Genomic DNA, 23,176 nt, shown 5'->3' on the forward strand with positions numbered 1-23,176 from the left:
AGGCTTTGCTGTCAGTGGGGAAGGCTCAGGTGGCAGTGTCTTGGAAACAGTATCTTTACACTTAGGCAATAGAGTAACTAGTTGTTCTGGTTTGCCCGGGTCTACAGTGTTTGGGGGATGTAGTATGAAAAGTGAAATGGCCGGGGGTCTTAGTGCACACTTTTAATTCCAGCATGCAGGAGGCAGAAGCAGGAGGGTTGTCTCCATGAGTTGGAAGCCACTCTACATAGTGAGTTCTAGACAAGCCAGGGATACCAAGTGAGAGATCCTGTCTCAAAAACAAAAATAAAAAACCAACCAACCAACCCACCTCACCAGTCCTGGATAAAACAATCCTGATGCCTGCTACAGCTGCCAGTGTAACCTTCTGAAGTATTTCACAAATATTGTTTCTCCTAATCTTCAAAACAACATTACACAGTAGGTTGTATTCACAAAGTAAAGTCTGAACTCACATCCGGGGTAAATGGCAAAGCCAAGGAATGACTCTTCCCTCCCTTCTAGCTGAGTCGAGATGAAGTGATACCAAGAAGCAGCATATGCAAAATATTCCCAAAATACTTAACCTGAACCCAATAAAGCGGTAATTCTAACTTCTAGTTTTCAGAAAGAGCATGTGTGTGCTCATGCCACTGAGTGTGCAGGCAGAAGGACATCTGCTGGGAGGGGATACTTTCCTCCCATTGTTGGTTCTGGGGATTGAACTCAGACGGTCAGGTTTATGTGGCAAGTGTTTTTCTTAGCTGAGCCTTAAGCTGAGCCCAACCTCAAACCATTTTTTAGAATCTACTTTAAAATGGCTCAGCAAGGGCTAGGGATGTAGCTCAGCATCAAGCATTTGCCTACCAGTGTAAGACATTGGGCTCAATCTCCACTGTTGCACACATACAAATGAAATGGTTAAGATTAAGAATGGACTGGGGCAGTGGTGGGCACATCTTTAACCCCAGCATTCAGGAGGCAGAGGCAGGTGGATCTCCCAAGTTTGAGCTCAGCCTGGTCTACTCAAAAAGTTCCAGGAAAGCCAGCAACACAAAAACCCTGTTTCAAAACAAAACAACCAACCAACAAAAGATAATACAAGAATGTATACATACCTACCAAATAGAGAAACACGTGAGTTATTACTGAGCCTCCATGGTAGGCATACCATGCTCATTATGACCTTTAAACATTTTCACAATCAAAGTGGGAAAGCCAGACGATTTGTAACAGAAAACAATGGAAGTTAGGTGTTAAAAATGGTAAGCCCAGGTACCTGAACTAGGTGGGTCCAAGGCTCCTGGAATCAAGTGCCAAGTCCCATCTTTGAGAGACAGGGAATCACAAAAGGCTAAGTCTAGTTCGCACCTCATGGCTTGTTTCTGTGACCTTTGAAAGCAGGTTTAGAATTCAATTACTCTCTAATGAGTGCTCTCACCTGCTGGCCTCCTTCCAGTCTCTTGTTGAGCTTTTGGAGCTGAGTAACAATCTGGAGGTTTTCTTGCTGGAGCTTCTGCTGCTCATCCAGACACTTTAACACCAGGCCCTGCAGCCTCTCAACCTCCACTTGCAGAGCACTGCATGCACAGGCAGGAGAGGTCAATGCTTTCCCAACACACGGCACTGCAGGATTCAGCCGGGGGGGCTAGGGACAAGGAGATAATGCAGAGGATGTGCCACGGCTCCCCAGTACAGACAGCTTTTCCGTTAACCAGCACAGTAATACAAAAATACACAAAAATAGGTGCAAATGAAGCAAAAGCATGCCTGGATTCCAGTGCACTCGGTACTGACAGGACAAGGGGCCCCCGTGCCTCGGGCTCACAGGACAGGCCCCGTGCCTCAGACCCATCAGGCTGCACGATCCCCTATTTGGGAGGATTTTTGAATGTTCCACTTTAGTGCTGAGGTGAAGAAGTTCTGATCACAGTGAGGTTCATAAAACGTAGATGGTCACACTGTGTCTGAGAGTCCAGAAGAGTTTGTGAAGAAAACCGACAAGACAATTTAGGAAGGCTAACACAGACAGGGAAATGCTCACTCTCAAGTTTTAAAGGCTTGGTTACCGCTCTCCTGGGAAGGCTTTCAGTTATTCTAGTTGGGATTTTTCTCCTGTATATACTTTTTAAAAAGAGCAGGTCAGAGCCAGGTGTGGAGAGGCAGAGGCAGTTGGATTTCTTGTGAGTTTGAGGCCAGCCTGGTGTACAAAGTGAATTCCAGGGCAGCCAGAGCCACACAGAGAAACCCTGCCTCTTAAAACCAAAGTAGAATAAAATAAAAATAGAATAAAAGCAGGCCAGCAAAAAACAGCCGACAGGTCAATGCTGGCCTACTTTGTAAATAAAACTTTATTGAAACATAGGCCCACTCATCCATTATGTATCACGGGTTGAACATCCCTAACTTGAAAATCCTAAATGCTCTTAAAACCAAACCTGTTTGAACACTGAAGTGATACCATGAGTGGAAAACATCACACCCAGGCTCATGAGATGGCCTGAGTTCAGAACAGGTCTATTAAAATATGACACAAAACAACCTCCAATCACAAGATGGCCTACAAGCTATGTTTACATATCATTATGTATATGCAGATATCCCAAAATCCACCAAAACATGAGATTTAAGACTTCTGGGTCCCAATCATTTGGATAAGAGATAATCTGTATCTGTGACTGCTTTTGTGCTATGGGATCAGAGTTGTAGTGGCAAAGGATTTGTGTAACCCAAAGTCACGTAATAATGTTGTGGCTTCTCTAGAAATGTGATGTTCTCTGCTTTAGTTACTGATTTATGGTTTCATTTCTACCAAGGTTGGCTGTAGATGTGCTGTTCTTTCAGTAGACTCCAGGCATTACTCCTTACACACAGCTCAACAACTCATGGTGCCATCCAAACTGAGTCTGGATGCTGGGAACGTGGCTATCTGTGAAACCTTCTTAGCATGTACAGATCTCTGGGTTGGACCCCACACTGCATAACTGGAAATATGGCACATGCTTATATCACTTTTGGGGAGATGGAGGCAGGAGAAACAGGGAAGTTAAAGGTCACCCTTCATCCTTGGCTGAGCTACAGAAACAAACCATCACAACACAACAAAAAGACCATTTGGAAATTATGGTTCAGTTTGGTACTCCTGAGGAAGAGAGGAAGAAATGATCCTCTGGTGCCGTAAGGTAGAGTGGCTCTTAGAACTACCAAGAGACAGTGTAGCACGAGGCCAGAAAGCAAGAGGACGCGATGAAGCCCGGAGACCTAAGAACTCATAGCCCACTGCCTACCAAGCTGAGGTTACAGAATTAGCTCAGTTACCCAGGCTCCTACTGCAGGCTGGTGTTCCGGAGGGACTTCAGATGCGACTTTGAGTCCTTGCAGCTCTTCATAGGGTAGAGTGTCCTTCTCAGATTGTGAAAATGCTGCACTTAGGGGAGTTGGGCTGTCAGGCATGGGGATGAACTCAGCATTTTCCAGCTCCTAGGCATACAAGAAAGAATTTCAACAGTTTGCTGCAGCAAGTTCCTTTCTCCCACGTTCCCTGCAGCTTTCACTTTCACTCTGCTGTGACAGCAGCACCCTCTAGTGGGACAGAATGGTGGTGGACCACATATATTGCCTAACCTGGAACCAAACTGCTGTCCCTTCAGTGATGCAAACTCAAGTTCAACAACAGTTGCTATCTGGTTTATTTTCCCAACACAATTCTACACACACTATCTGCTGGTGAGGAGGCCTGAAGGCAAGGCACTGAGGCCCCCTGCCAGGCTGCTAGAGGCTGAGGCTGGAGGTGTGCTGCTTCCTCTGTTCTCCATCCTCAGTTAAGTCCTAACGGATGAAGAGCTTTCAATATGTAGACCACTACCACCCCTTTTTTGTAAAAAATTAAAAATTCCACCATGTGTAGAGACACGAGCCTTTAATCACAGTACTTAGGAGGCAGAGGCTTTGAGTCTGGAGCCAGACTGACGTACACAGTGAGCTCCAGGCCAGCCAGCAGGGGATCCATAACTGCAAATGTTGTTGGCCATGCACACATGCTAGTGACTGGGTCAAGAAGAATATACCAAGAGGTGGGTTAAAGGCACCAATCAAATCTGGCAATTTCATCACTCCGAGAAATAACCACTATTATAGTGGCACCTAGTGTAGTCTTCCACATTCTTCTATGCAATGTATTGTCTGAAAAAATAAGGTCTTGCTGACAGAAACTCAATCTTTTCATATAAAATAGTTTACTTTTTAAACTTTTTGTACCTTACCTTCAATATACTATATTTCTATTGTAAGGCATTTCACCTGCTCAAAATTTTAGTTCTATGAAGTGAAAGGTCAGCAGTGAGCTGGATCTTAGCACAAGTACACTGCAAAAACATGCCTTCAACTCCGTTTAAACTCTTTCTGTATTTTATCCTTAGGAAGTGTCCACAGCAGTTCATTCCTTAGCACTTTAAAGCTGTCTGTGCAGTGCTCCCCTCCCTGTAGTGATGCCTACTCCAAACCACAGGCTACCCAAAGGCTCAGTGCCAGGAATGCGCTACCTCTTTAGGAGTTGGCAAGTGAGGGCCCACAGACCCCAAGCAGTGCAGGCTGTGGCCAGTATTCTTGTTATCCTCTAGAACGTGATAGTAAAACCCTACACTCACTAGAGACAGAGGCAGGAAGCTCTGTGAGTTCAGTGCCAGCCTGACCTACATAGTGAGTCCTAGGACAGCCAGGGGTACAAGTAAGACCTTGTATTTAAAACAAAGCAAAACAAACCCTATTGCTGAAGACATCACACAGTTGAGTTATAAAACAGAGAAAGCAAGCTGATACTCTTTTTGAAGTCTTTTCACAACTGGCAAGTGTTCACACCACTGAAAGTCACCACTACAGATACCACCACCAGAGAGAAAATGTAATCATGTGGGTGTGCGAGTCCTTCAAACTAGAACAACAGCCTGGCAAGACATGCTGACTGCTGCACAGAGGTGTGGGTATTACTGGAGCGAGTAACCACTGTCCGACTGAATTTAAGGTCTGCTTCACAGTTGAGTCCCTTATCTGGCATTGTTACTGGGGCCACAAACACAGCACGACAGGTCATAGGCCCTAGGGGAGCACCTACCACTATTACTCTGTTAAATGGGCACAGTATTAAACTGGCCCCTCATGACCTACTGCTGTGCTCACAGATGGCCATGTCTTTTAACCTTCCTCAGAGAAGCTGCTTTTGGCAGTGTTTAGTGATTCACAGAGACCTGCACAACTGGTAATGGAGCAGACAATGAGACCGAAGAGTTCATAGCTCTAAAGAGGATCTGAGAATCATATCCTGTCATCCCAAGGCTCGGGGATCACTGTGGAAGAGGAGGCAGGACTATAGGAGCCAGAGGCTCTAGAGGACTCTGAGAATGAACAGGCGTTCCCTAGACACGGAAGGCCAGTTGCATATTAAGTTCACAGCAATTGTGATGGCATGCCTAAGACCTGGGCAAACTCAAGCCCAAGCAAATCCCAGCCCCAGATGAAGAGTGGAAGTGGGAATAAAATCCCACTCCTAGCTAAGGACTTAATTGGCAACTGCTAGTTGTTAGGAGAGGAAGAATCAGTCTTCTGAAAGGTGGGCTCCTAGTAGGTTAACTATACTCCAGTGGAAGGACATATATCCAAGAGATATGGGCAGCACAAACTACTCAAAGGGCCTAAAAAAAAGAAGGGGGCAGATAAAGCTGGGTTCTTTGGGAGGGGAATGGATATAAAAGAGTTGGAGGGAGGAATTAAATACGATGAAAATAGAAATGCACAAAATTTTCAAAGAACTAATAAAAAATGAAAAAAACCTTTCACAATAGGTTATAAAAACAAAAAGATGTTATATGCATTTACTTTACTTTAATATGCAGGCATGACAGAGCTAGGCCACTGATGGCCTGTGCCTTTAGTCCCAGCACTTGGGAAACAGAGACAAGTGGGAGTCTGTGAGTTCTAAGCCAGCCAGGGATACAAACTGAGACCTAGTTTTAAAATAAAATATAGACATCTTCTTCGCAGGTGGGACGGTGAAGCCTTGACTCCTGTCTAAATTAGTAGGGCACAAGAAAGTGAGACCTTGGCAGTCCTTACTGGCTCCTGCTACAGGCTTAGCTGAAGTATCTGTTCCAAGGGAATTACCTTCCGAAGCCAGCCAGGACAGGAGCTGCTAGCCCCACAACTGTTTCCCACAGCCTCTGTGGGGCTGATTAAACCTTCCATTCCACGGTCTGCTTCCATTGTTCCTCGGAAACCTCCACTTGGATCTGGAGTTTCAGATTCCTGCTGACTATCTTCCTCTTCACCCCCGCCACCACCAATGCGGCCGCCTGGGCTGGAGCTCTGAACCACTGGTGGGTGTGGAGCACAGGAAAGAAAGAGCTTCGTTAGGCCACAAAGAGAGTCACCGCCTGACACCTCACTTATTCCCACAAAAGTTTTTACATAGCATTTAAATTTATAAAAAATATTCTAAAAGGATTTTTAAAATTTTATGTGTGTGGGTGGTTTTGGCTATGTGTATGTCTAGGTGCCATGCACATGCACGCCCTTGGACGTCAGAAGAGGGCGTCAGATCTTCTGGAACTAGAGTCGCAGATGCTTGTCAGCAGCCATTTGAGTGCTAGGAACCAAACCCCAGTTCTCTGTAAAATCCACAGGTCCTCTTAACTGCTGAACTGTCTTTCCAGCTCTGCATTAGATTAAAAGTTATTACATAGATTTATGTATTATGTGTATGCATGTGGGCATGTGTGTGCCACACTGTCCATGTAGAGGTCAGAAGACCATCTACAGAGGTTAATTCTCTTTTTCTACCACGTGAGTCCCAGGACTGAACTCAGGTTGTCATGATGGCAGTATAAGCCTTTCCTCCGTGAGCATCTTACAGGCCTACACTTCTACTCCATCTACTCTACCTACCTACCTGCCTGCCTGCCTGCCTGCCTGCCTGCCTACCTACTTACCTACCTACCTACCTACCTACCTACCTACCTACCTACCTACCTACCTACCTGCTTACCTACCTGCTTATTTTGGTTTTTCGAGACAAGGTTTCTTTGTGTAGCCCTAGCTGTCCTGGAACGTGCTCTGAAGATCAGGCTGGCCTCTCAAACTCATAGAAATCCACCTGCCTCTGTCTCCCAAGTGTTGGAATTAAAGGTGTTCTCCATCAATACTCAGTTTGCAAATTTTAATTTTTGAGACAGGATCTTTATGTCAGCCAGGCTGGCCTTGAACTTCTGATCTCACTACTGCCATACCTTCTTAGTGCTAGGATTATAAGCAGGTGCCACCAGGCCAGGCTTACATATATGGTGCTATAATCACCGTAATCCATTTCCATGATCTAAGTCTTCACGCGTCTCTGGTAGGTAAACACACTGCAGTGTCCTCCACTAGTACTGTCTTATGTAAAAAGCTGTTCAGCAGTGAGCCAAGCACCTCTTAAGTTTCCCCCAAAAGGAAGATGGATTCTGAAATGTCTGTACATACCTGACTTCTCACGGGTGAAAAGCAGAACAGTTTAGTTTTCTGGCATGGTCCCAAGTAACAGAGAACCAGGAAGAAAATTATAGTGGGGAAGCTATCAGAGGGTTTAGGCGATTTTCCTAAGTTGAAAGTTAATAACTGACTTTTTCTTCAGAGGGCCTATTTTGAAGGTAAATTTTGTTTGCTTTTTGGAGACAGGGTCTTACTGTGTGGCTCTGGCTGGCCTGGAACTTGCTATATACACACATTTGACCTCAAACTCACTTGCCCCTGTCTCCCAAGTGCTGTAGATTTTTAAAGACCAGGCTGCCTGGAAGACCGTGGGAGTACAGGCTGATACGGAATACGAATGTCCACGACGATGTGGACCAAGTCTCTTACCTGCTACCACACATAACGCAGGCAGAGAAGACAAGGCACCCTGATAACAATGCCAAGGCCTCAACACTCACCAGAATGCAACCTTCTTAGCCTCTTAGCCACAATTCCTTAACACAAAGACCAAACTGGTGCCTGGGGCACGGCTGCTTACCAGTTCCGATGGATAGGCCACTGCTGTTAGAACGGATGGTCTTGGAATTCAATACTTTCTCTGAGGAGAAATATGCAGTAGGTAAGCACTTTGTACAGACACTGAGAGGAAGAGTGAAGGGAGATGGGACAGGAAGAAACCATCATTGCGACACCGACTCCCGGTAACCCAGACTCACTATTAAAAGTGAGTCTCAAGTAACCCAGACTCACTATTAGAAGTGAGTCTCACGAGTGAGCACTTTGTGAGCTACTGTACTCAGTGTCTATACTGGGAATTTTCTGTGTTCCTAGAAGCATCATGGATGCTTTACAAAGTAGCAGTATCTGCATCTGACCCCAGAGATCCTGATTAAGCTGGTCAAGGGTGGTGCAGGACTAAGATTTATAAAAGCCAAGCTTTTATCATGTACTTCAAAGCACTCTGTATGCAAAAAGCATTTGGAAACATTTTTTAAAAGGAATTACTAAATGTTTATCAAGAAAATACAAATACAGATAATACATTATGAAATGGAAGTAATACATTCTATGGCGTAGATGAATGTTGGGGGGAAGACTCCAAAACTGTTCCATTTAAAAAAGGTCCCAACTGATGGTGGTGGAACAGGCTGCAGTTCTTGCCCTCACGAGGTGGAGGCAGGTTAGGAACTCAAGGTTGTTCTTGGCTACTAAGTACTGAGGCTAGACCGAGTTACAAGGCCCTGACGAAACAGTCCAACAGAGAAGAAACAGTGGATGCCTAACTTGGGAAATGACAATGTTCTGTTCCTGTCACTCTGCATGACATCTTTATCTAGCACAAGGCTCAAGGAAGCAGCCTCTGCTTCAGGGTACTTCCAACAATGTCACTACTAGTACCGTCCACAGGTGTGAGTCAATCCTGTCTAAGCCACCCCACCTCCACATAGATGAAACCCTTACCAACAATAAGAATGGTGTGCCAGCCACGGCAAGAAAGGTCTGGGACATGATGCAGAGATCCAAAAATAGGCCGAGGCCAGGAGGTACAGATATCAGAGCCATGTGGTCTCTCTGTGGGAGTCATTGCCAGGCGGCCGTTACCACCATTACCCCAGGCAAAAATGTGATTATCTAGAAAAGAATTAAAGAGCACATTGATGGGACACGACTTTTCCAATTCTATGGCTATCCCACAGTTACACCCTGAATCTAGAGAGAAGTCCTACAAAGTGAGGGAAAAGCTAATACTTTCTATATATAGGTAATATATAGGTATATATAGGTAAAAATGACTGCTGCTCCTACGTCTGCCATTCACTCACTCACTCACTCACTCATTCACTCACTGATTCAAATAAGTATGAGAATTTACTCGATGGCAAGTGTTTCTCAAGGTGTCTGAGGCAGGACACAAAGTTAAGCCCTTGTTCCTGTGTAGTCAGTGAAGAGAATGGCAACAAACAAATAGCTCTCTCCTATTTCAGACAAGGCAAGTGCTATGAAAGAAGGGGGTTGGTGTGACAGTGAAGGCCGTGAGTAACAGCAGGACTTCATCATTTCAGAGAAGCAGTCAGACAAATACTCTTTGACACTTGAGCACTCATCTAGCGGAACTGAGGGAGTTGTCGGCAGACACAGGCAGGAACAAAGGCACACAGGTGCAGCTTTGCACAACAGGGAACAAGGAGGTCTTATTCCCTCCTTGTTCCTTCTTTACTTAGAAGAAAAGTAAGGGAGAAGTCAGGGGGAGGAGAGGTCTGGTCACATGGGACCATGCAGGCCTGACTGCTGTACCAAACCAAGAGAGGCTCTGGGCAGGAAGTATTTAAGAGGATTCCAAGGCAATGATGAGAACCAACTGCAAAAGAGCAAAGGCGGAAGCAGAATGCAGCTCAAGTCTTGGGACTTGCTGGGATTATGCTGAAGAGAGTCAACGGGACTTGCTGAGGAAGAATGGGGGGGCATGCAGGATGGAGCTGGCCGACCTAAGAAGTCTGCCAAGACTCACAGTGCTTGACCTGCCAATACCAGAAATCTGATTCGTATTAACTTAGGCTTTCTCTCCTTCTCCCTTCCCCTGCTCACAAAAGGGCATGTGACGGATGATCTTTTGGACAGCAGATACGCACTCATCTGTAATACAGGGGCTATACTGCCACTCTAGCTTTTGTTATCCATGCTGAAGGGCTGTGGTAAATGTCTGAAGGTCAGAGATGGTGGGACAGCTGCAAGGTACAGAGGGGAACTGAAAGGCACGAGCTCCTGGTGGAGAAGACTGAGTCCAGGGAAGAAGTTGGATGTTTCTCTACCCTGCTTTTCCCACACATCCAGCCAGTGCTGATCGGAATGTGGGATCAACATTGGTGTTGAACAAGACAGACAGAAGTGCTCAATGAAAAAAAAAAAAAAAAAGAAGTGCTCAATGATTCTGGAAATATTTTACCAAAAATGTTAAATGACAGTGAAATTAGGTGAACTTAGAAATCTGGCCTTTAAAAAAATTTACTCTATCAGACATAAAACATATGCCAGTTACATAAAAAACTTCTTCCAGAATTCAAACCTGTCTGGAAGGCTTGAGAAACATAGGCACTTACCATCGGTGGCAGCGATGGTGAACTCATCGCCACAGGAGACCCTGATCACTTGCTTCCCACCAAGGGGTCCCCCCAACAGGTTGATTCCCAGGCGCTTCTTATAATTCCCAACACCCAGCTGCCCACACTTATTACAGCCAAAAGTCAGCAACCGGCCTCGCTCTGAGAGAGAAGCAAAAATAAAGGGCAATCACAAATGGGTCATGAAACACAGAAGACGGTACAGCAATGCAGACTCCTGCACTAGAACGTGTACATATCAAGTTACCCATGTGACCTTGAGGCGAGGGTATCTAGGTGGTGTGACCAATCAGAACCTTAATTTAGAATACTTATAGTAAGGGCCAATTAGAGACCATAGAATTCAGATGTTAGAAATATGTTTTTTTTAAGAGTATTTATGGCTGGGCATAGTGGTGCACAACAGCTTTAATCCCAACATTCGGGAGGCAGAAGCAGGCAGATCTCTGAGAGTTTAACAGCCTGCTCTACAACAAGAGTTTCAGGACAATGTTCAGTCAAATATTTGAGACACAGAGAAACCCTGGCTTAAAAAACAAAACAAAGATAATTTATTAATTGACTTTATGTGTGTATGTCTCTCTGTGTATATGCCACATGTTTGGGTGCCCTCAGAGGTCTGAAGAGGGCATCAGATCCCCTGAAGCTGGAGTTAATAGTCAGTTATGAGCAGTCAAAAGTGGATGCTGGTAAAGATGCTTGGGTTCTCTGGACAATCAGCAAAGACTGTTAACCCCTGAGCCATCTTTCCAGTCTAAAGTGTGGTGTACTTATTAAAGTGCACATTTATCTTGCACTTAAAAAGATCATTTTTAAAAAATCTGTACTTGAATGCCTGATTTGTTAGTGAGTTAATATTGAATACTAGGGAGAAGTCAGAAGAGATATCAAGAAAGCTAACACCCTATAGCACAGAGCACCCGAGTTCTGAGGGCATGCACCCAGCTGAGCCTGCTTACCATCAATAGCAGCCGTGTGAGTCTTGCCTGGAGCAATGGTACGGATTTTGTAAAAGGATAACTGTTTGGCCAAGGTAAAGGAGGTCGTGTAGGGAACTTCGTGGTATGCCTGAGACAAGTAAAACAGAGCAACAGGGTCATGAAGCAAAGGGTGGGACGGTGATGGCGGGGACAGGCTGAGGATGGAAAAGTCTTTTCAAGCAAATTCTAAGAGAGCATGCCACATAGCTTTCAATCTTCAACAGGACACAAGAAACAAGTAAAACACAGAATCGGAGAATTTGTTGCAAGAAGCAGGGATTTCTGATTACAAAAATCTACGTTTGTACTGCTTGCATCCGCTGCTTATCTAACAAGGGCAGGGCAAAATCTCTCCAGCTTACAAAGAAATCAGCTACCATAATCTAATTTCACCTTCATTATACATCTTTCTCTGAATTGGTATAAAAGCCCCACATAAAAAAGTTGACCACAAACCTTCATCTTAACTACCTTTCAAACTACCCACTCTCCAGCCTTTACCCTGAGTCTGTGCTCTCCTGAGAATGGACTTTAGACACTACACACAAATTAACTCAACATGGGGCTAGAGAAATGGCTCAGTGATAAGGAGCATTGTTCATCCAAAGAACCGGGAGTTCAATTCCCAACACCCACATGGCAACTTGCTATTGCCTGTAGCTATAGTCCCACGGGATCCGGTACCCTTCTTCTGGTGTGCAAATGTACATGCAGACAGAATGCCCAAATACATAAATAAATAAAACAGTTTAAAAAAGAACAAATTAACTCAACTTTTCATCAAGTTGCAAAACTAAATTTAGTTGATTTTGCTCTCTCCTTGCCCTCTGCAGTCAATGGTGTTGAGCTCTAACTGTAAAACCTACTGCACAGCTTGACCCACATCTGCACAAACACATTTGTGGGATTTTTGCCTTTGTTTTTTTAAAGGAGTGTTGCTACATACAGCAGGTTGGCCTCAAACTAAAGATCCTCCTGCCTCAGCTTCCTGAGTGCTAAAATTAAAGGCATGCACCATCACACTTAGCCTCTGTATGAAGACATTTATAAAACCACCACCCTGATCAAGACAGAGGTCATTCCCTCAGGTGATTCACCTGATTTTTGATTAAGACTCATGTACCCCAATAAAGAAAAAGAAATATGATAATAATAATAGTAATAATAATAAACCCCACAGAGAGCTGCACTTCTGACTATTGCCATCAAGTTCATTTAGCCTGTCCCTGAACTTCAACAGAACACAGTCACATGCTGTGAACTCTTCTGTGGCTGGCTGCAGCTGGCTGCTTTTCTGAACACAATGTCTGTGAGACTGCTTTCTTCTTGAGTTAAATTCCATGGCCACTAACTTATAATACCAAAGAAATCCCAGCCCAGCATTCTGGCAACGTGGTTAGAACCTCAAGGGCCACTCACTTCATGGTTGATGATCCCAGACATGCACTGATTCAGCCCCAGTTTGTTGAACTCGTTGAGTCCGCAGGCCAGCACTTTGCCTGACTGAGTGAGCAGGAAGGTCCCATCACAGCCACATTGAACCGCAACAATGATTAAGGCCTTTGGAACATCCACCTGCAAGGAAAAAACTTAATGGGGAAAAAAACCCAAGTAATACATAAATCATATTAGAAAACAACCCTCAAGTTCCTTCATCATGCTATCATGCTGCCCAACAGCTTGAAGGTCACTCTTCCTAACACAGAGTTCAAGTTTTATAACACATAGGGCTGCAGTTGAATGAACAGATGCTCCCTGTTAGTCTGTTTTAGGAATGGCTCCTACTTCTTTGGAGAAGGCTTCTGTAGAGGGGAGACTATGCAGACAAACTGGGAAGGGGCAACTCTGATCTCTAGCTGGCTGTTTTCTGAGATGAAGGGCTCCTCGACAGTTTTAGAAGAAAGACAGCAGCCTGGAGGATCTCAATTTTTTAGAAAGTGTATGGAGGGAGCAGCTAGGACCTCCATATCCTCCTACAGCTTACAGGAGAGGGCTGAAGGAGGAAGGGTGTCAGACGGGCCAGGGATATGTATAAAACCTTGAGCCTTAGTTTCTTTTCACAAGTAGAATGGTTGAATCTAAAGACAGTCTTTAAGTGTGCCATTTAATTTTAGAATAGAAGTAAAAATTTGGCAACCATTGGTGGTAGAGCTATAGTTAAGTGGTAGTTAACCTTCCAGGATTGGGTAAGCCTGGGCCCTGAGGTATGTAAGAGTGGTGTGACTGTGCTTGTCCCTCAGCTGACTCAAGTCTTGGGAGCCTCTTAAAGTGCCAGCTCTGGCAGTCCTGACAGTAATCAGATATGATGTCTCCTACTGCACAACCTCTAAGAAAAAACAATCTCACAAGGCATTCAATTGTAGTAATGGGAGGCTGGGGTAAGAGATACTATATCACCTCCCACCATCCTTTCTTTGGGAGATTTAGCTGTCTGTGACACTTTAGGTTTTATGTACTGACTTTAACCTCGTCTCTCAGTAAGATGTGACTCCAGTGTCCACAATAGCTGTATCCATTTTCTCAAATTTCTGTGATTTAGTCAGATGGCAAGACCACATAGTGCTAAATCAGGAATCCTAGACTGTCAGCCTCCTCGACAGGAAAGAGTTCAGAAATAAACACTCTGCTATGAGGATTCAGGGGGCAAGGATGTCTTTTTGGAGTCTATGTTTTAGACAGGCTGTCAGAGGAAGCTGCTTCTCAGTTACCCTCTGTGGTGTATAGTAATCCTCTTCTGAATCCAAACCCAGGCGTCCTGAAACACACACAAGAACAGCATTCATTACAACAAGGGCGTTCTTCCCCAGAAGCATATCCTGCAACTCTTTCTGATTTTACATTCCCCAACAAGGCTACTTGACCTGTTTAGTGCTCGAAGACTGATATCAGGGTTAAGTACCTGGAAGAAGTGGGTTCACCTACCATATTCACCACAGCCCCAAGAGTAGACTTCCTTGTTTCGTGTCAGAACTACCACATGATTATCCCCACAGGAGACCTGCTCCACTGGATTGCTGAGGAAGAAGTTCAGCTGCATGGGTTCAAGCACTTCAGGACCAGAAACCTTGTCCACTCCCATGCAGCCATAATAATCTGATCCAAAGGCATAGAGCTGACCTTCATCTGCGAAAGGAAAGAAAACCATCACGAAAAGGAATGACTTAGGGAACCACATGTCGTGGCAGTAGTACTGTAATGAACAGTATAAATAGTTGTAAGATTATTACGCTAACTAATCTTCAGATTTTCCTGGAGCCTTCCCTTTCTGTAGACAGAAATACCAACAATGGGGCTGGAGAGAGCTTGGCAGTTAAGAGTGTGCACTGCTATTCCAAAGGACGCTGGACATCCAGCACCCACGCCAGGCAGCTCACAACTGTAAACCTAGTTTCAGGGAAATCTGAGCACTTCTCCTGGACTCCATGATCAGTGTAACACTCAGATACACACATATCCATAAAATTAAAAAAAATAATTCCAAGAATTATAAAGTAAGTAATGATAAAATCAAAACTAAGAATAACTCTTCATCAGCGTTTGCAACATGCAAAGCCTAAATAGGTGGGGAGATTATTTTCTCCCCAAAGTAGGGAAAACTAGTAGTAACTTCTCCTCTCTCACATCTTCTGTTGTCCCCTTTTCTCCTTGCTCATCACTCTTTCCACACAGTACCAAATCGGGAAGTGTCTTTTGTTTGTCTTATTCTGGGAACTGAATTTATGGCCTTACTTGCTAGACCCAGGAATGTTGTTATTAATGTGTGTATTTTTTAATGTCTGGGGTTTTGGTAGTTGTTTGCTATAAAATATCAGCTGACATTGCATTATGTCCATATTAAAGGCACTCAAGATGCTTTTCATTAGTGCTTACCTGTCACACAAACAGTGAAGTCATCACCACATGACACCTGGTGGATAGCTTTTCCTTGCAACTTCTCCACATGCTTTGGCTGTCGGTAGGAAGCTTTGTCTCCATGTCCTAGCTGACCATGAAGTTTAGTGCCCCCTTGCATGTTCTGTTAAAAAAGAGGTCTTGTGAAGTTTTAGCTTTTCATACTAGAAGCTAATCTTCAATATCTATCCTACTTCTGAAGAAAACAGTAAGGAAAAAATAGCTGGAAATGTAAAGACAAAAGTGGGTAAGTAGATTAAATTTTTAAAAAAATTTTTTGAGACCAGATCTCACTACGTACTGCTAGCTGTCTTGAAATTAACTCTCTGTGTTAATCTGCCTGTCTCTGCGTTTTGAGGGCGGGACACCACTATATTTCACTAGGATAAAGCACTTTAATGGTTAATATAACCCCCGCCTACACATAAACAAGATTTTAAAGAACATCCAGGTTCATATCCATCAGGCATCAGGTCAAATTCTTATCTTAGGTGAGATGAACTATAAGTGACGACGAACAGTTCGTTGAAGTATAATTTGGTGGCTTTCCGCTCTAATTTGGTTTCTGTTGCTGTGATAAATACCATGACTAAACACACCTTGGAGAAGTTAAAGTTTATAGTCTATACAGGGGACACCAGGGCAGGACCTCAAGTCAGGAACTGAAGCAGAAGACACCTCCTCAGGGTTTGCTCAGCTTGTTTTCTTATAGCGCCCAAAATGACCTGCCCAGGGGTGCCCCCACCAATCATCAATCAATGTGCCAATCTCATGAAGGCAATTCCTGAGAGGTTCCCTCTGTCCAGGTGACTAGTTTGTGTCAAGCTGACAAAAACTAAGCAGAAAATTTTCTAAATGAGTATAATCTCATTTTCTAAAAAAAGATTTATTTACTATGTATACAGCTTTTTGTCTGCATGTATGCCCTGCAGGCCAGAAGAGGACACCAGATCCCATTACAGATGTTTGGGAGCCACCATGTGGTTTCTGGGAATTGAACTCAGGACCTCTGGGAGAGTAGACAGTACACTTAACTTCTGAGTAACCTCTCCAGTCCCTTAAAATTTATTTATTTATTTAATGTATAAGTACACTATAGCTGTCATCAGACACACCAGAAGAGGGCATCAGATCTCATTACAGATGGTTGTGGTTTCCAGGATTTGAACTCAGGACCTCTGGAAGTGCAGTCAGTGTTCTTAACCACTGAATCATGTCTCTAGCCCCATGAGTATAATCTCTTAAAAACCACAGTGCTATTAAGTTTTATAAATTTTGGTCAGCTTCCTTAGAACACTGAACAGCTATAAGGGATATAGTTATATCAAAAAGAAAACAAAACTGAGGGGGGAAAGAGAGAATTTGGTTCCATCAAGGAAGTGTGTGTGTGATGGGGTGGAGAGGAATCACACCCAGCTGTTCTTTCTTGGTTCTCTCTTGAGTTAAGTGTCTTGAAGGGAGAGTGTCGGCAGGGCGAGATATTTAAGGCTACTGTTTAATAATAAAATGTTTACCAATCTTAAGTCTAAGTCACTTTGCTGCAGTAGCTGACATGCCTGAGTTTCTTTGAGGCCAGAAACTGCAGCCTCTGGGATTTATCACCTCATCATAAAATGGCAGGGGATTAAGTAAAGGATTAATTGCTAGAGCCTTTCCTCTCTTGTCTAGATGCCTCTTGCTTGTCAGGCACGGGGGAAGTTTTGAGCAATAAAATTCTATTGAATCAGGAAAAGAGTGTCTTGCATAAGGAAAAACCTTTATGCATGCAAATATGAATAAACTCACATAAATTCATATACGGATTCATGCTTACACACTCATACATCTCCATCAAACAAGTTGGGTCCAGATACATACTTATCTCATAATTACATTCTTACACAGACACAGACACAAAAACACACACCCATACTTGCATATACACATGCAGCAAAAGACCAAGTGCCAGTGCAGAAAGAACTCACTCCTTCTGGATGAAAAATGAGCTCTAATCTTTATTGCATAGAGAAAGAAAAAGCTTCTGCCCTTTTATTGCTAAATGAACTAAACTTAAATCTGTAAGAAGAAAGTTTTGTCCTCTTTAGTAAGATTAAGCCTGTCATGCTATTAAGAAAAGATCTGTTCTGTCCTATGATAAGGAGAAGCCCATCTGCTCCTTCTGCTTTCTCTACAGCTCCTTCTTTTTCCCTCTTTCCCTCTGCATTCTGCATATTTTTCCTTTTTTTTTTTAAAAAGTTGCCTTATAATTTCTGAGTTATTCCACTCTGCATTCTCCTTCTAATCTTGCTCTCTCTTCTTGCTCTGATGTAATGATGTCCTTACTCCCAATGCTATGCCTTCCAATATAATGTTTCTAGTCTTTTGTACCTTTTCTAGGAGAATAGATCACATGGTTTAACCAAGCATCCCCCTTTTTAAAAAAACTCAGTAGACATTCAAACATAAATTTAAATCATAAACTGAAAAAGTTTACAACAGAGAATATTTACATGTATATCCAGTAAGAGTAATTATCTGGCCAAACATTCATTACCTGTTATTAGCTCAACAGATTCACTGAAAGTTAAAAACCATTAACTTTTGTGACTAAGTTCTTAGTGAAGTTTTCTATAGATAAATCCAGTCAGTATTTTATCTTCTGTCCTTGCACCTATAGTAAATCCTCAGCTCCCCTTTGTATGACCTTTGGTTAATCATTTTACAACCTCTTGGAATGTGTTCTAAGTTGTAGATGCTTGCTTGCTGTCTCAGAAGCAATTCACACTTGATAGACACTTGAAGACTGGCAGACTCCTCAATGCAGTTTTGACATCAGATAGCACTTAACAGCAGTCCTATTATAAAAGACTTAACAATTACTAATTTTAGAAATTCTTATAGGATCATCATTAAGAATTAAAAAATCATCTATTTGTCTATATAGCATCACTACAAGACAGTACATCTTTATTGTTCTGCAGAGATCTGCTCAAAAGTGAGGGCTAATTCCTAGTGATTGTTGTATATATTTAACAATAACAGGAAAAGCATATTAAAAGCAGGAATCTTTCCTAAAATGAAATCTCCTCAGCCTTGCCTATAGAAGCAGATCTGTCACTAACTTTACAGTCCATGCCAGAACCATCTCAGGAAGATCACCTGCTAGCTTTTAGCTTCTCCTTGATGGCTCCTGGCAGAAGTGCTATATGGTGGTAAAAACAGTCCTCATAGCTTTGTAGCAGTTTCTTAGCTATAACAATTCTTTCCATGCACTCACTCAGACATAAGTCCTTTACTATAAACAGCTGTAAGGCATTACTTCCATTTCTGGTAGCTACTCTAAGCTAGTTCTTCAGGGGATAAGGTTTAGGAAATAACCACAGGCCATCACTGTTAACAGAGGCCAAGTCACTTTTTTTTTTTTTTTAAACATTTCACAATTACTCATTGTCTATTCTCATCCAATGGAGGAAAAGTAGGGGATAAGACAAATACTTGCACCCATGCAAGAGCTGAAGCCACTGAAAATAGAAGGGCTCCCTCAGAAAGGAAGCAGGGGCAGAGTGAGGCTGGTAGCCTGAAATGTACCTACAGAGGCACAGCAATCAAACAGGAAGCCAAGTGACAATAGAGCTTAGAGGGAACAGTCAATTAATGATGCTAGGTGTTGCAGAGAGGTCACCCAGGAGGGCAAGAGGTGTTTGTTTATTTTATCAGTTTATAAGTCATTTGTTCAAGACCCATGCTAATGAGTGGCAAAGAAGAAACCTGAACTACAGGTGAGTGAGGAGAGTAGCAGATCTGGACGAGGCAGAAAACATGTTGGTGGTGCACAACAATAAACCACAGCACCACACAACGAATGCCAGAGCAGAATTCAGAGAGCGACAATGGGAGAGCCTTAGCATTTTATCCGTAAACAAGGGGCTTGCAGTTTCCTGACAGAAATCATCTACTTGTTCATGACAGTCAGCCCAGTCTTCTGAACTCAGACCCAAGGCTCTCACGTTTTTCTTTTCCTCTCTCATTCTTTCATCTAAAACCATTCACAGGTGACTACAATGTCTGGGAATGGAGCTACTTTCACAGGATCATGTTCTATCACCTCATTCCGACAGCACAAGGACAGCTAACAGAAGGCCTACACAGCCGGAGCCCAGAAACAACAGGGCTTATAGACCACTCTACTTACCACCCAGGTATATAGTTCCTTCTCCACGGTGACCACAGCAAAGTGGGTGTTCCCTGCGCACACCTGTCGAGCACTACAGCCACTCTTGATGACATCCAATTTCTGAGGTGTGGATTTTCCACCACCCCAAACATAGACTTCACTGGTTCGAGATGTTACCACAGCAATGGGTGCTTCAGTCACAGTGCTTGACCTGCCAGCAATCCCGAAAAGCACATTTAACATAATGATGGTTTCAAAGAAGACTTGGAATGTAGCTCAGTGCTTGTCTAGTATATAAGAAACCTTGGACTTGAGGCCACATAATAAAAGCAGTGTGGGCTAAGTAAATCCCTTCTTTAAAAAAAAAAAAGTTTATTCCCTTAGAAAAACTACCAATCTGGACATGAGAAATTATGTTCTTTCAATCCTCTCTTTTTTTAAAAAAAATTATTTATTCATTTTGCATGTATGAGTACACTGTCACTGTCTTCAGACACAGAAGAGGGCATCAGATCTCATTACAGATGGTTGTGAGCCACCATGTGGTTGTTGGGAATTGAACTTAGGACCTCCGGAAGAGCAGTCAGTGCTCCTAACTGCTGAGCCATCTTTTCAGCCCTCAATCCTCTCTCTCTCTTTTTTTTTTTTTTTCTTTTTTTTCGGAGCTGGGGACCGAACCCAGGGCCTTGCGCTTGCTAGGCAAGCGCTCTACCACTGAGCTAAATCCACAACCCCCCTCAATCCTCTCTTAAAAGAGGCTTTCCCAAGCCCAGCTAAGACAGTTCATCACAGCTCAGCTAGAGCAAATCCCAGCCAGTCCATACCAGCTCCACTTTTCAACAATCATGGGAATACCATCCACTTTATTGTTAGAGGAAATGATGGCTTTCTTCTTCTCAGAAAAGACTATTTGGGGCTACAGAGATGGCTTAGAGACTAAGAAAACTGTCTGCTTTTCCAGAGGACCTGAGTTTGAGTCTCAGCACCTAGTGGCAGCTCAAACTCCAGTTCCAGGGACTGATGTCTTCTTCTGGCTTCTGTAGAGACCAGACCCACACATATACTGACATGTGTGCAGGTGAAACAGCCATAAACATTTAAAAAACATAACAAAACAACAAAAATACTCAGTAGGGGCTGAAGGGATGGCTTAGATATACTGCTCTTTCAGTGGACCCCTCCCAGCAACCCTGCCACATGGCTCACAAGTGCCTGCAAATCCAGCTCTAGGGGATCCAATGCCCTGTTCTAGTCTTTGAAGGCACCTGCATGCATACAATCCACAAACAAATCTTAAAAAGTAATAAGGAAAGAAAGGACTATCTGACATTTAAGCTGATGTTGGCTCCTAAACTGACAGCGCAGACTGTAAGATCAAATAATGCACAGAATCAAGTCAGCCTCCATATCACACACTGAAGATACATACTGTTTCCACATGCATTTCCACACTATTTCTTGAGCATTACCTGGGTCTCTTTGTAGGTGCATTAAGCAGAGTGACTTTTTCTTCCATCTCTCTACCAAAAGACAAATAAAGTTACATGAGTAAAATACCAGGTACATTGCAACCATGCCCCTTTAATACATTTCATGAACTAAGTATAAACATATGCATGCATCCTCCAACATTTAGGAAAGCAACCCAAAACACTGAGTTACACAGGCCTGACACTGTCTGACTTGTCAAACACAAAGGGCAGCAGGTCTTTGCTTTGTACGTATGAGAAATGGACTGGACTGGAACAGGGAGCCTTCAGAGTCTCTGATGCACACGACAGACGTCTCCATGTGGTCTGCCCACCAACTAACAAACTCAGCATCTCCAACCCTGGGCTTGCTATCTTTCTGCCAAGCCAGCTTTTCTTCCTGACTTCCCTATTTTTGTAACTGACAACACTCCTTCATTCTCTCCTAATCAACTTCAGTCATCTCTCTCTTCTCCCTTTCTTCACTGTGCCTTTTATAGATTCTGCATAGACAGTATCTTTAACTGTCTATGCAGAATCTATAGTTTTGAACTTGTAATCTCCTGCCTTTGTCTTCCAGGTGCAGGGATTATAGCTGTACACCATTATATTCAATCACTGTACTTAGTTTGCTACCCTTCCTGTCCAGTCTTACTACCTTAGTTCTGCACAGCTTTGCTTCCCATGTGACTCATAAATATAGTAGTGTCTTCCGGTGCCTTGCTCATAAGCATCCCAATCAGTCCTTACGTCCTAAACCAACCTAAGGACTAATGACATTTCTACTGTGTAAATTCTATGGGCAGCCCTCTCATCACATTACTGTCCTCTACAAACAACTAATCCTTGTAATCCTTGTGTACTCTCTCTTTTCTTCAGACATATTTTAGAGAGAGAGAGAGAGAGAGAGAGAGAGAGAGAGAGAGAGAGAGAGAGAAAGCACACGCGCATGCATATGAGTGCAGGTGCTAGCAGAGGCCAGAGGAGTCAAGATTCCCCAGGGCTTGGTGCCTGTGAGCTGCCTGGAGTGAGTGCTGGAACTGATCTTAGATCCTGCAAAAGCAGTGAGTGGTTATCTCTCCAGCCCGTGCACTCTCTTTTGAATTAAGCTTGTCATTCAAACATCCTGATCCTTCTTTCTTCTTTCTTTTCTTTGTTTTTTTTTTTTAAAGATTTATTTATTTATTATCTATAAGTAGCTGTCTTCAGACACACCAGAAGAGGGCATCGGATCCCATTACAGATGGTTGTGAGCCACCATGTGGTTGCTGGGATTTGAACTCAGGACCTCTGGAAGAGCAGTCAGTGCTCTTAACCACTGAGCCATCTCTCCAGCTCCTTTTCTTTGTAACCCATATTCTAGACAGGCTCATAGCTCTGAATAAATCTATGAATTGACTACAGTATTTCACAGGCATCAATAATTTTTAAAAGCTCTTAAGACAGTTTGGCCAGGTCTAGAACCACTAGTGGTAGCCAAATAAAATCTTGTGTTTGCAGAGTGTTTTACACAACTTTCTGTATCTATGCTTCTCATTCTATTATTCTTCTCTGCCTAGAGTACAGCATCTTATATTTTACAATTGAAGTACAAAGTACAAAATAAAAAATTCAATTAAAAATTAATTGAATTTTTTCAGTTGGAGAGTAAAGCCATGATTATATTGTTGAGAAATAAGCTAGATAAAAAATTAAATATGCTTAATGAGTCCCAAATGAGAATAGTGCCTGAATATGCACAGAACAAAATAGAAGCTCTCAGGCTGTATGTGGGAATGTCACAAAATTCTAGATATTAAAACACTGGCTATAAAACAGCAAGGCTCAGGGCACACTGGGGAATAGAGGTGGAGAACATGCAGGAGCTGGATGATGGGGAAGAGAACACCACATGGCTACTGCTCCCATAACTCCCTAAGGTTACAGTTACCTGTACAAGAGCAAGTCAGCAGGATCAGTTAACATCCCACAGGCAGTACTGATTAAGATTCAATGGGTTATAAAAATGTAAGCCAACATGATGGTGGAGGGGAAGTGCTGGGGGCTTCTGGGAATGTGAAAGCGAGGAGTGTGGGGTGAAAATGA

General features: G+C 43.2%; 1 protein-coding gene across 1 annotated transcript in view; it reads right to left on the reverse strand.

Moving 5' to 3' along the window:
* Positions 1-23,176, reverse strand: part of Nek9 (NIMA-related kinase 9) — a 40,477-nt gene that overhangs the window by 2,519 nt on the left and 14,782 nt on the right. Inside the window, exons 9-21 of the mRNA NM_001106747.2 lie at positions 21,092-21,142; positions 19,641-19,833; positions 15,449-15,593; positions 14,501-14,701; positions 14,287-14,333; positions 12,998-13,153; positions 11,558-11,666; positions 10,578-10,739; positions 8,941-9,111; positions 8,018-8,077; positions 6,136-6,344; positions 3,298-3,459; positions 1,421-1,627 (exon numbers count right to left, since the gene is read on the reverse strand). Of these exons, the coding sequence (NP_001100217.2) occupies positions 1,421-1,627; positions 3,298-3,459; positions 6,136-6,344; positions 8,018-8,077; positions 8,941-9,111; positions 10,578-10,739; positions 11,558-11,666; positions 12,998-13,153; positions 14,287-14,333; positions 14,501-14,701; positions 15,449-15,593; positions 19,641-19,833; positions 21,092-21,142 (1,873 nt within the window). The remainder of the gene's footprint in view (positions 1-1,420; positions 1,628-3,297; positions 3,460-6,135; positions 6,345-8,017; positions 8,078-8,940; positions 9,112-10,577; positions 10,740-11,557; positions 11,667-12,997; positions 13,154-14,286; positions 14,334-14,500; positions 14,702-15,448; positions 15,594-19,640; positions 19,834-21,091; positions 21,143-23,176) is intronic.

Source organism: Rattus norvegicus, chromosome 6 (assembly GCF_021556685.1).
Source record: "Rattus norvegicus strain SHRSP/BbbUtx chromosome 6, alternate assembly SHRSP_T2T, whole genome shotgun sequence".
NCBI lineage: Eukaryota > Metazoa > Chordata > Mammalia > Rodentia > Muridae > Rattus > Rattus norvegicus.